We start from the raw sequence: 14707 nt of genomic DNA on the forward strand, positions 1-14707 counted from the left end.
ATCTAGTCACTAGAGGGCAGCGCAGCCTGGTGCCCTATGCAGCATGGGGGAACTTTCAGACTTAATTTAGCACAGGGACTTTTGGGGGGAATCTTGAAGCAAACTCATTTTCCATATTTGTAGTTGAGCACTAAAAAGTAGAAAACTATATAATGAAATTATTTCATTTTATGATCCTGTATTGTGCTTTTTTAGACTAAGATTTCTTATTAAGAAGTATTCATTTTAGAAAATGTTGAATCTGTAGAGAAGCACAAAGAGGAAACTAAGTATTGCCTATATTTCTAATACTCAGGTAAAACCTAATATTCAGGATCAATTGCGTTTGCTCTTGTAGGTTGTTTTCTCTCTCGGTATATAAAAACAATTAGTATTAACCAGGATGGAATCTTGTGGTATACGTTATTTTTAACTAGCTTAGCAATAATCGTTAGACTACAGTCCCACAAACATAAATGTTCTTCACCATTATTATTTTTTAAATGTTGGAACAACCCGTCATCATATAGTAAAATCATATTTATTTAACCAATTTCTTATTTTTGGGCTATCGAATGGCTTTGATGTTTCAATATTAAAATCAGCCCTTTAGTACACATTTTTGTATACTATGTCTTGCAAATCCAATATTACTCCTTTAAAATTTCATGAAAGACAATTAATGCATAAAATGAAAGTTATCATTTTAAGTTTTTTGATAGGTATTGTCAGACCACTTTCCAAAAGGTTACACTAAACCAATCTACACAATCTGTTTTTGTGGCCATGTATTTACTAATACCTTCTCAGAATTTCATTTGCATTTTCATTTCAATATATTTTCCTGTGTGACAGTCTGGTCAAATTTATGAAAACTGAGAATAAGCTTTTATTCTAGTACTGGAAATTTGGTGGCATATTATTAATGATAGGACACTATAGCTAGGAGGCCATTTGTTTTTTTATAGCTGTGGGACCCAAGAAGCACACAGGTTAAGAAACTTGTGCAGTATTTATCACTAAGCAGTGTCTAGAAGCCACATTTCTTTTCAGTATGCCATGCTTGTGACAAATGGTTTAAAGATATTTATTATATATTTTCCAAATTTCAAAGAAGGATAATATTGCAAATACATTTATAAAATTATTTTGAGGTAATTAATTTCTTTCTGATTAAAATATCACATGAATATTAAACAGTTGTTTTTATTTAATTAACTATTTTATGTAGATAAGTAAAATGTGTATAGCACGTCAGCATTTAACAAGATGCTTTCAGAGCATTAGCTATGAAGATCAACTTTTGTCTTACTGGAGTGAGGGCAAGTTTATGAACAATTCCTCACATTGATTCTGAAGGAACTACAGGTGTCTCTTAACTTCTCTGTGTCTCTTCAGCATGAGGGTGATAAACAACAAAAGAAAAAAAGTAGAAACAAAGAAATTATTTAAAATGTCAAATTCCCTTAAATCGATTAGACGTGCATTTACTGAGCACCTGCTAAATATAGAAAATTAGGCATGACCCTTTAGGATACAGATGTATGAAAACAATTTTTTTAAAGTATAAGCAATATTATAATTCTAATGTTTTATTATAGATAAGATTTTTGTTAGTGTCAGAGTATTTTGCTTGTTTCTTGCTGTCTAATATGATATTTTCATGCCTTCTGAAGGACTGGACACTTGGAAACCACTTTGTTGATTCTAAATTTATTTTCACACACCTAAAAGCAGCTTATAATTGTACCAAATTCAAAACATAAACAAATAAAACACACTTTATTGCACAAAGAAAATAGTTCACATGAGGTATTGCACATGATATAATTGATTGAGGAAGGCAGAAATCATAAGATAAGCCTGGTATTAGTCCAGTTTTTAACAATTCAGACTTTTTCCATAAAGATATTTGCCACAGCACCTATTGCACATTTTCCAATACTTTAATCTGTTTTCTAAGCCTTCCTCATATTGTCTTTGTCATTTCTCTGCCAAATACTGCAGAGAAGGTTTTAAAGGTAAAGAAATATGTAACAGTGAAAGAAACCAGATGCATTGAGGAAGTTAAAAACAAACAAACAAATATAAATACATGATCACATCACACTTTTGAGGCACAAAAATTGCAAAGTAAATTGGTGGGCTCCTCTAAAAAGAGAGAAATATTCCTAAACACAATTTCATAGGTAATCGTCCACTTTTAAATGTTCTCTGACTTTAAGAAATGCATTTCTACCAAATATCCGAGCTGTCCCCAGTCCCTTTGTCTACATTCAGTTTTTGATACCACCGTCTCATGTCTTCACCTAGTGCAAATGCATTAAGGGCATTCGACTGTTGGCAGCCATTCAACAATAAATAATAACACTAAATCTAGTTATTTTCTTATTTCTAGATTTAAAAATCATAAAGTGCATCTGAAAAATTGTATAGTCATTCTTCTCATTCTTGGGCATGGTTTTCCATAAATCTGTGATGTTTTAGCTCAAGGCAGGAGTATTCCACAGTGCAGGTTTTCCTAGAATCTCTTTCTTTTCTCCTTAAACCTGCTTGGAAGAAGGTTTCCAAAATTATATGAAGGTTTCCCACACAGTCCTTAGAGAAAACTTGTGACCACATAGCGGCATCTCCTGGCATCCATTTCTTCTAGTTCCATAGTTCCATGATAGTCCAGAAGTGAATATGTTTCCTCATTATTTGGAAGGTTTGCTGCATATCCAGTGTAAAGTATTTTGACATTCTTCACTGCTGACCCCTGTGCTATTTAGAAATGCACAGTTCTCAGATCTTGTAAGGTTCAACCTACCAAATAGATAAACTTGGAGTTATTTTCAGTTCATCATTTCTGTTCACTTACAGGAGAAGAAATTTTGTGGTGGCTGAAGCCTCTGACTTTTTGCTTAGTAGGAAAGCATGAGGCACATCCATCAGTCAAAAAATCGTAGACTAATCTGCATGGACAGTAGCTACGAATTGAAAGAAATGGTATGTGGGGAGAAAATTCAGAGCTAAGGGCAAAGAACCCAATTCATTTGGTTGGCAAACCCCAGAGGACAGATCCATTGACACGTTTGAGTTCACAGGCCCTTTAAGAAACACTTTAGAAAGTATACACATTCAACATTTATGCATACTTGTGCATACACTTTTAGGGGATTTATGGTCCATGAAACTCTTCCTTAGATATGGAATCATGGGACACATATTAGGGACAATGCCCATCCCAAAAAACAGATTATCTACAACTGCAAGTAAGACACCCTTCTTCCCCAAGGGATCTAAGCACCATCTCAATCCAAAGCAGAGTGGGCATCACCCCCCCCCCAAATCCTCAAGACTGAGGAATAAACAAACATAAGGGGGGGTTGCAACTATGGATTAAAGTAGATTTATTATTCTAGCAATAGAAAAACTTGCAGCATTTATATAAAGACAGTGGTCACCAGAGGTTTTGAGGGGATGGAGAGGGAAGAATAGATATAACAAGGGGCGTTTGGGGGACATTGGAATTGTTCTGCATGACATTGCAATGACGGATACAGACCATTATACATTTTGCCAAAACCTATAAAATTCTGCAGTGCAAAGTGTAAACCATATGTAAACTATAGACCATAGTTAGTAACAGTACTTCAGAATGTGTTCGTCAATTGAAACAAATGTACCACACTAATGCAAGATGGTATGAATGGGGAAAGGATGTGGAAGGAGGGGTGGGAATATGGAAATCCCCTATATTTTCAATGTAATATTTATGCTTCTTAAAAAATAATAAAGATTCTATGTTCTAGATACCTTCATTTTCATTGTATTCGTAATTATCATAAAGTTATTTAGGTTTCTAGAAATCGAGTCAACTCAATATGTTCAAGTGGCTTAAATGAACACTAAATCTATAAAATGTTCCTCAAAATTTAAAAATTGGTTTTACGAAGAGTAAAAAAAAATAGATTCAGCATCTTCAATTCTGAGTCAAGTTTTCTCTCAGGACCATAGAAGCTTCTAATTAACCACTGAAAATATTGTTCTTTGTCCACACAGAGATGGAAACTGGAGAAGGGTAAGGGAATTCTTTTTTCAGCAACTGTCTCATCAGTGAAATATAAACATGAGATTGGATATGATGGTGAATTTGGGTTTATTTTTTTAGTCATTACAATTATACAGGGAATATTTCCAAACTAACTGTTTTTTACTTACATAAAAGATCACTGAGAACAAATTTATTGTCTGAACTTCAAGGGGATAAAAAGATAATAATAAACTTCTCCTTAAAATATTTCAAAGAACAAAAGCATACAAAAGAAGTTAGAACTTTGCTAATAAAGAGCAAAATCCTCTTATTAAATAGTGCTTTCAAAAGAAGAGAGAAGGAAAATGGTTTCTCTGGGTTGCCAGACTAGGAATGTGAAGAGAATTCTAGAGACTTACCAATTGTTAAGCACTTTGCCATTTGACCATTTCCATGTCTGACCATCTTCATTTTTCAGTCCAATCCAGTGTTCAGTTCTACCCACATACTGTTTTAGAAATATCTGGAAGAAGTTATAAAGTATATGTTAAACAACTGCTCTGGATGAGTATATAATAAATCCTATTTCTCAGAAGCCGTAGTTAGAGGTGCAATAGTTAAGATGATAGCTTACTACTTCTATATAGAATCAGCTCATTTAGATTCCAGATCTTTGAAATTAAGCAATCAAAACGATTGTAAAAGACTAGATTGAACCCTCATTTGGCCTCAGGCTAAGCATATGACTTTCTGACATTCACTTTTCCTACAGGGAATACAAGTCTTCTCTTAGAAGGGAACAAAGAGGAAAATCACAGATTGCAATGTATACATACACAAATATTTTATGAAACTTTTTGAATACTATTATCTTACCATGTCCTTTTCAGAATCAATGAGGGCAAGAGTAGCACCATATTTTGAGCAAGAGCTTTGGGCCAAGGTCCAGTTCATTTTCCTAGGGGAAAAAAAGTAGCATTTCCTTTGGTATCCAACCCACTCATCTGAGCATGAAGTGATAAGGCTGTCTGATGGCACTGAGGTCATATATTGGCCTGGACAATTGTACTGGCCCACTGTGAAAAGAAAAATGGTTTGTTAGTTAAAAAAAAAAGGAACCAAATATCCACAGCATGCACAAGCTAAGCAGTTCATGGGACTTTGTACTGTCAGGTAAAGTACAGGATGAGCACTAAGAAGGAGCATTCTGAGAAAAGTAAGTAAAAAAAGCATGTCCTTAGCTTATCTCCTTACCCCCATTTTGCCTACTCATCATTGCATAGGGTATGAGAGATAAGGAGGGGACCTTTTGGTCATAATGTCAGAAAGTAGCAGGAAAACAGAAAAATTCTGAGAAGAGCCTCTGGACTAGAGAAGGGTAAACTATATTATAAGTTCCTAGTGATTATAATGCAGAATAGGAGAAACTTGAAAAATGGGATAGATGTAACAATAAATTGAAAGATGAAAGAGAGAGGAATTTGTAGAGAAGTAGTTAAAATACATAAATTGACTGGAGGTATTTCATAAAATTATATTTGTAAAACACACAAATATAGCTTAGTACAGCTATATGTATTTGATACCATATGACTCACTACAGATTCTCTGATATCTTCTAGATATAGTCCTAATTACACATAGGTACCATTCTGATAAAAGACAAAAGGTGGGCCAATTCTTTAAGAATCTATGGCTTAGAAAATTTTTTTTTTAACAACAATGTATGTGAGGCCCACAATTTTACTAACTAAATGTCCATTATGTGGCAGGCAAAGCAGCTCCCTTCATTCCAGATCTTGACATCTGCTCAAATAGAATTTTCTCCTGTATAGATGCATTAATGATAGACACTTTTAATAATAGAGTTCTAGAAAACTCCAAAGTATTGCCTTAATCATCAAAGGAATATAGAATTATGTTTAGTATTATTTAGGAAATCAGTCATATAGTGTATATGTGATAATCCTAAATAAACCATTATTTCTGATTAATTAGACCAAGACAACCACCATTGATTCAGCTGGGCAGGGATGTGTACACCTAGGAGTCTCTGAATGAATTCATGAGGTGCTGACCCACCTGCTAAGGCGACGAGAGCTATGATTAAACAGGTGATGAAAACCACAGTCACTACAGCACATGGGACAGGAACCTGAAGGGACCCTTCATGAGGTGTCACAAAATGGGGGCTGGCGGCCGTCCCTGTAAGGGAGAAAGTTGTTCATGAATTCAAGCAGACTCAAGAAGTAAGATAGGAACTTTTGTTATTTTCCCTTTGAGGCAGTTAAATTTTTAAAAAATATGTCTTTCCATCTCCTTGTATGAAAATTGTAAGTTCATTTTCCCCAAACGTTGAGTGAATTTGGAATTTGTTGGTGACTAGAAATTAAACAATCTACGCATAAAACTACAACCCTAAAATATCTCCCCCATGTATGTACTTAGAAGCTATTCGAATGCTAAATTTATCATAATTTTATGGTTTCGATAATAATTAGAACATTTATTAAATATCTAAATACCCAAGAAGACATAAAATGAATATTCAGGCACAATGTTTTAACCTCCTTATAGTATCTTACAGTGCAAGAGAGAAAATGAAAATAGGGATAAATGTGGATAATGTAATAAAATAAATCATTGAATGGATGTATAAATATCTACAGCTAGAATGACTGCAAACAAAACGACTGATAGTACCAATAGTTGGTGAAGATTAGAGAAATTGGAATTTTCATATACTATTGGTGAAATTATGAGATGGAAAAATACTTTGGAAAACTGTTCCCATAAAAGTAAATATAAAACTGTCCTATCATCCAGCAATTCTGCTCCTATGTATATCCCCAAGAGAAATGAAAACATGCCTGCAAAGAGCTTTGTACAAGAATGTTCATAGCAGTTTCATTCATAAGAATCAAATCCTAGCTGTAACCCACATATTCACCAATAGAAGAATGGGTAAAAAGTATGGTACATCCATGCAAGGAAATTCTAATCAGCAATTGAAAAAAATAATAGAAGATACATGTAACAAATAAATGGAATTTTACAGTATGTAGTCTTTTGTGGCCAGATACATGAATGAATCTCAAAAAACATGTTTAATGAAAATTTCTGGCCACAAGAGATTACATACTGTAGAATTTCATATATATGAAGTTCAAAAATGGGCAAAACTAAGCTATGGTGATAGAAATAAAAATAGTGGTTGTCTTTATGTGTATTATGAGCTTTTATCTGGAAAAGGGCAGAAAGGAACTTTCTGAGAAGCTGGAAATATTCTAAATATTGATTGGAGTTGTGGTTATACAATTTTCAAAATTCATGAAATTATACTTGTGATTGTGTGCTCACTGTTAAGTCTACCTCATCTAAAAATATTTTTGTGAATGAATAATAAAATATTTGAATTTTCCAATGGAAGTTAAAATAAAAGAGGAACCAAAGCAGTATTATAGACTAAATATTGGATAGAGGTTGATTTTTTTCACTTACCCATCTGTGTAACAATGAAACAAAGTCAAAGATTTATTTTACAATTAAGAATGATCTTTGTGTAAACCGCTACTTTATTCCTGTCTAGTTTTATTTCCCTCAGCCTCTCAAAGCTGACCTTCCTTTTTCACCTCGACTCAGTCATCACCGGAAGCAGTCCTTATTAGGCAGGGTAGCAAGTTCAGAGCTCTGTCTAGTTTCACTTCTCACCATGTGAGAGTCTCTCATGCTGCTCAGACAATAAGGCGACAGTCCTGGCTCCATAGCAAGTACCCACTCAGCCAACTACACTCCAGAGCTTTGCTGGGTCCATCCGTTTCCCCAGTGCCTAAGCTGTGGAGATGACTCCTAGATGGTACTTATGTCCACTATTGAGAATTACTGTTACTCACAGTGGTTTATCTCCTGGATGACTAACACTTCCCAACAGCACCCTTCCTTTCTGATAACAGGTCTGGTCCACTAATGTAGAAGCTGAAAATCAATCTACCTACTTCCTATTGAATCACCCATGGGTGATGTTCAATGATTGTTCATGCTGATGAAACAACTACCAGGGCAGCAAAGAGTAAAAACTCAACAGAAAATCAGTAAAAGTTAAAAATTCCTTCATCAGGTCTTCCTCCTTTCAGCTATGCTATTTGTTGGCTAGTTCTGTCATCAGTGTTTTTCTTCCTGGCTGCTCAACTGCACTATAAATTATGGTTTGCCTGGTTCCCTGAAAAATTGCAGTCTTCGTACTTGTCACCCACACTTGAATTCATGTTCTTAGGAAAAAGATAGATTTATCAGAGCTTAATCTATGCTCTTCTACAACAATCCAGGCTAAGAGACACATGCTTAGAAAAAAAAATAACTTCCTATAGCTGGTTTCAGTTCAAGTATACTCTAGTTTCTAAGTGTTAGTGGTTTTTTTGTGTGTGTACCTCATTAATCACGGAGAACAGAGATAAGTAGGGAAAAAATTAAGAAAGCTTTTTAGCAAATAACATGGGAAAATAATGGGAGAAATTCTAGGAATAAGAAATAGAGTATATATGTGGACAGAAGAGATAAATAGAGGATATAAAATAGCCAAGATAATCAGTTTTGAAGAATAATAAAGGAAAAGATTGCTGTAGAATTTGAAGCCTGTGATTAGAAGAAAGAAATAGGAGGATCAAGTTGAAGATAAGAGGCCCATAAAGGTACAGAAGCAGAGGACTGAATTTTCAAAACTTCGGATACTTCTATGGCTATTTTGTCAAAGGTTCTAAACCTTTACAATCCCAGCCACTGGACGATACTGTCATAGGAATTCAGGCTGAGGCACAAAGGAAACAAAAGATTTAAGGAAGGTAATCAAGATTATTTATAGGGAACACAGAGCTTCCCATGGAGAGGTGATGCTTTCTAGAGTATGTACAGGGGGATATGCCGAAATGACAGGGTATGCACTGGGCTGGGAAAGGGAGTTTTGTAATTAAATCTAAAAAACTGAGATAATGTAAACTGAAACAATGAAAAGGATCTTTAAAAGTCTGCTAGAATTCACCTCTGTGGGTTCCTGTCAAGCCTCAGCTATCCTCTCTTCTCATATCTTCCCATTTTCTGCTTTATCCTGACTGAAACAGAACCTAATCAAATTCTCAAAAAAAGGCCACATTTTCCCCTAAGTACTTATCATTATATATAATATATAATATGACATATATATATACACAACCAATATGTAAGAAACCAGATCTAACTTACTTTGTTCTCCACTCTTAGGACGCAAGGAGCTGTTCTCTGATATAGAACACTCTTCAGAATTCATCTCAGTTCTGCTCAAGATCCCCTAGTTAATCCCAGTTCAAATCACTCTGCAGTGAAAACCTTTGCCGGAGCTCTTGTTCGGCCTCTGGGTCTCTGCGGCATCTCAGCACTTATATTTCGATACGCTGTCTCCACCCCCTTCCTCTTGCCTCCTACTTGCTCAGCTACTCCGGTTCTTTTTAATTTATGCTCCAGTGGCCCAGACAACTCATGATGTATTGTTGTGGTGAGGTATGGGTTTTCCCTGCTGTCTGAAATATGCTTTCCCTCAACTCTAGGTGTAGCAGGAAGAGGCAAATGGGATTTTTCCAGAACCTGAGATACTCTTCTTTAAGTCTGGAGAAAATAACAAATAACTTAGGAGACAGCATAATCTAAGCACAACATTTAAAATTATGGATTTCAGTAGAATGCCTTAGTTTATGAGGTTTAATTCTGGATATATCTTCTGTATCATTCACTTTTCCTCTTTGCTTTGGGATTCCTATCTTTGAGACTAAAATATTTTGAAGAATGAGAGTGTAATGTTTTCTTGGTACCTTTTTCATTCATTTCATCATACATCTAACAATTAATATTATTGAACATCCACTGTGTACTTGACACCGTTTGGGACTAGATGATTTACTGCTGAACAAGAATTACAAGATCTCTACCCACATAGATCTCTCTATCCAGCTTGGAAGAATTCTACTTAGGAAGTTATGTGTATCATTCATTTCCTCCCTGGGGACTGGTTCTTTTAGACTACCCCTTTAGGAGAATCATTTAGTATATAGTTGCTTTAGTGCAGGAAAAGGAAAGCTTGTGGTCTGGAACTTCCTCGCTATGTTCTAAAATAGTTTACCTTCAACTATCTGTTTCATTTCTCTCCTTCTAATTTTCTTGTCATATTTTACTCTCATTTACCCTGCCTCTGTTTCACCTGTCTAATATCTTATTCTCCTATATTGGCCCTTTGCTCTAGGTTTTTCCATTCAACTATCTTTGGAGATCTGGATATTTGTAAATATGATTGTTATAAAAAATATAGAGCTATCATATCAATCTCATCCAAATATATGATTAAGATCAATTAAGAAAAATAAGTGTAGACTCTATGTGCATGATGATATTTTTTTGATGTACAGGGGGCCAGGATCAAACCCAGGACCTTGTATGTGTGAAACTGGTGCTCAACCACTGAGCCACATCGCGTTCCCTGAGTTTGTTTTGCTTGTTATTTTTCTGTTTTTTTCTCCAGGAGACACTGGGAACAAAACTAGGGACCTCCCATGTGGGAGGCAGAAGCTCAACTGCTTGAGCCACATCCATTCCCTGTGTATGATGGTTTAAGGGGAATCAATGTTATTACTCTGATTAATGATCTTGGTGCCTACAATTTTATTCATTAATATCACTTAAAGACATTCTGTTTTTTGGAATAAAGCTTTTACAAAAATGTTATGCTAAGGTGGGTTTGAAACAATCACCTCTTGTAGTTGGGTCATTAGATGTGTTTGTCTACCTAGGACACAAGGTGGTAAATGTTGGTCCTAAAGGGTCTCTTTGCCTCCACTCTATTTTTCAGTCAATTTTCCAGTATATTTCCCAAAGGGATTGTTTAAAATTAAGCTATAACAGTTTGGTGAGGATATTCAAGTCATCCCCCCTTCCAACCTCAATACTTATAATAAAAATCACCATTTTTCCAATATCTTTCCATAGTTAAAAAGAAAATTTTACACATGATATGGCCCTTGCCTCCCTCTCTTAACACTCTTACTAGCCAATGTCCTCTCCAAGAGTAAATTCTTGCTATTTCACAAAAATATCAAAGACCCAGAGAAGTCTTCACTTGCCATAATAGCTAAAATACAACCTCACAGTCTATGCCTTTACTTACATTTATCTTTCTCTTCAAAATTTTGTATTACATATTATATAATTTTTATTATCTACATTCCTTATTAGAATATAAGTTCCTTGGGAGCAAGGAATTTGTCTGATTTGTCCTCCTGTGTCTTTAACACCTGGTATGATAATTGGAACTTAGTATATACTAAATAATACTTGCTGAATGAAGGAAGGAATTAATTAATGAATGGATGAAAAAAATATGTATGAAAGTTAGAAAAATCCCAAAATGTGGGGTGCTACTCAGGGAGGTCATTGGGATTGTAAATTTGAGAAATGTATGTCTTTAGACTGCCATTGGAGTAGAAGGGTGCTCTTGAATACTGCTGAAGAATGAAGAAATTAGGTAAGTTTCATACTTAAGGGAATAGCAGAACTTATTCCTCATGTTTTTGCTAATCCCACTGGGTTGAAGCAGGCTCCACCTTTTAAATGTTTATCCTTCTAGAGTTGAGAGATGGGTTTAAGTCCACACTCTGTCACTATTTAGATATACCATGTTTTGAAGAATGTATGAGATAATATAACCAATTATAAATTAACTAATGTCTGAGTCCACTAAATTGTATTTTAGGCACTTACTAACACTCTGATATATTGCAATATAGCCTTAATGTATGTTAAACTTTTAAAAATAGCCTGAAGCCAATATATGTAACTCACTAAACTGTAACCCAGATGTCTTGTTTCTTTAATGATGATATTATATTTTTAACTGCATAATCTTTACCTTGTAACTGAACAGTAACAAACAACTTGTAGTTGTATCTGTTTGCATCCCCTGTCTTATTTTGCAACCCTAAAGTCTGATACTCCTGTACACAGCCTTCCATGTTTATTGAAGAATGACAGGACTCATCCCAGACCTGACCAAGCAAATTCTAATCAGAGTTAGCCCACCTGATATAGGCAATAGCCTAAACCTTAAACTTCCAATGAGTTAAGTATGCAATCAATCTGCACATACTCAGATATTAGACTAATTCTAACCCCATCATCTCAACTAATCCACTCATCATGCTCAAAACATTACTTTCTAGTCAGGCAATACGTGAGTCATCATGATGTCCATCTCCATATTCCCCAATATTACACTCTTCAATCTCATAAAGACCTTACGCACTTCCAACTTGGGGAGAGAGATTTGAGGGATTGCCTTCCTGTCTTCATGAGTATATCCTTTGCTGAATAAACTCTTTCTCTCTCAAAATCTCAGTGTCACTTAAATGACTCCCTGTGCACATCAGGCAAGGACTAACATTTGAGCTGCAACAATAATTTCATTGTTATAAATCTGCAACATTATTTGAAATCTCCCAAGTCTGTGGGATATAAAAAAAGAGAAAGAATATCCTTAAACACACTGATAGCCTTTTTAAAAATTGGACTGATTGTACATTTTGGATGGACTGTATGGTATATGAATATATCTCAATCAAACTGCTTTAAAAGTACTTATTTGTTCATTAGTTAATTTGTGGGTTTACAGAAAATCATGTATAAAATGCAAATTCTTATAGACTGTCTCATCACCACCACCCTGCATCAGTGAGGTACTGTGATAGTTTGAAGCTTTTTCTGTAAATTCCAGAAAAAGTCATGTTCTTCAAGTTAGTTCATTCTTATGGAGGGACATTTTGATTGGATTGAATTTAGTTGGGAGCCTTTGATTAGAGTACTTCTATGAACCATAATTCAGGGTGGGTCTCAGCCCTCTTGCTAGAGTCCTTTAAAAATATGAGAAATATGCAGAGAAACACACAAAGAAAGAGAGCTGCCATCTTACCCTGCCACATGAGAGAGGACTCCAGGATCGCCTGCAGCTGCAGAAAGAGAAAAACCCCAAGAGGCTGAGAGAGAGAGCTAGGAGGCTGGACCCAGCAGAACAGCCTGAAGAAAGGAGAGGGGAGAGATGAGCCATGTGCCTGATCAACCACAGCTGAGCTTGGGGAGAAAATGAACCCAGACGGGAAGGCAGGGACCACAGCTGAGACTGGCTTCCCTTTTGCCTTGCTACATGGCAGGAGCCCAAGATCTGCCAGCAACTGACCTTTGGTGAGACATTATCTCTGATGATGCCTTGATATGGACATTTTACAACCTTGGAACTATAAGATTTTATCCTAAAAAATTCCCATTATGAAAGCCAACCCATTTCTAATACTTTTTGGCAGCCTTTAAGAATCTAAAACAGGCACATTTGCCACAGTTGATGATAGCACATTTTTATAATTGTACCATTAACTCTAGTCCATGGTTTACCTTAGGGTTCACTGTGTTGTACCATCCCATGGATTTTTAAACATTTTTTAAAAAATTCTAGTAACATATATACAACCTAAAATTTCCCCTTTAACCATACTCATATATATAATTCAGGACTGCTACTTATATTTACACTGTTGTGCTTCCATCATCACCATCCATTAGCAAAACTTTCCATCATCTCAAAGATAAACTCTGTACAATTTAAGCATTAACACCCTTTTTCCTATACCAACTCTGTCCCTTGGTAACCTATATTCTAGACTGAGACTCTATGAGTTTGCTTACCTTAATTTCATATCAGTGAGGTCTCTGATACAATATTTATCCTTTTGTGTTGGGCTTATTTCACTCAACATGATGTCTTCAAGATCCATGTTGTTGCATATATAAGAAATTTATTCTTTTTAATGCTGGATAATATTCCATTGTGTGTATATACTGCATTTTGTTTATCCATTCATTGTTTGATGGGCTTGGGTTGCTTCCATCTTTTGGCAACTGTAAATATTGCAGCTGTAAACATTATCATGCAAATATCTGTTCAAGTCCCTGCTTTCAATTCTTTGGGGTGTATACCTAGTAATGGGATTGCCGGGTCATATAATAATTTCATATTTAACTTTCTGAGGAACTGCCAAACTGTCTTCAACAGTGGCTGCACCATTTTCATTCCTATCAACAATGGTAAAGAAGGACTTTTCATTAGCTGATTGGACTAACATAGAAATCAAGGTCTAGTTATACCAGTTACTAATGTAACTTTTCCCTCTAGTGATGCCCATATAAATGTGAATATCTAATTCCTTTCACTAATTTCCTTCTTTGAAGTTTGAATATTCTAGAATAGTTAGATTAGGATTATGAAAATAAAAGCATACATTTTCAGTCCGACAAATGACATGTCCCACCATTTTCCTCTTGCTTCTTATAGGCCTCTGGTACTTAAAGAAGTCAAACTTATTTTCATTTTATAGGGATTGTTCCTTCTGCTCTCAGATTTCTCATGGTTAACTCTTCTGATTTATACTTTATGGAACATGTCTCCTCCTCTATGCAATCCTCTTTGAGCTCCAGTCTGAATAAATTATTTCCAGTTAGTTACTATCAGTTACCTCACAGTCTTTTACTATATAGGGAATTATCACTGTCTGTATTTTGTAGTTCATTATTCATAAGATTTTGTCATTATTATCTATTTCTCACTGCTAGCAGGTAAGATCTTTAAGGGTAACACATGCATATCTTACTCAG

At 35.3% G+C, this 14707-nt stretch overlaps 1 protein-coding gene across 1 annotated transcript; it reads right to left on the reverse strand.

Annotated features, from left to right (window-relative positions):
• Window positions 1–1676: 1676 nt before the first annotated feature.
• Window positions 1677–9365, reverse strand: CD69 (CD69 molecule). The gene is made up of 5 exons (XM_004451184.4): window positions 9230–9365; window positions 6077–6199; window positions 4871–5070; window positions 4414–4517; window positions 1677–2784 (listed from the first exon to the last, which is right to left on the reverse strand). The coding sequence occupies exons 1-5, from the start codon at window positions 9291–9293 to the stop codon at window positions 2676–2678; spliced, it is 600 nt and encodes a 199-aa protein (XP_004451241.1). The 5' UTR covers window positions 9294–9365; the 3' UTR covers window positions 1677–2675.
• Window positions 9366–14707: the final 5342 nt, after the last annotated feature.

This window comes from Dasypus novemcinctus, chromosome 20 (assembly GCF_030445035.2).
Source record: "Dasypus novemcinctus isolate mDasNov1 chromosome 20, mDasNov1.1.hap2, whole genome shotgun sequence".
NCBI lineage: Eukaryota > Metazoa > Chordata > Mammalia > Cingulata > Dasypodidae > Dasypus > Dasypus novemcinctus.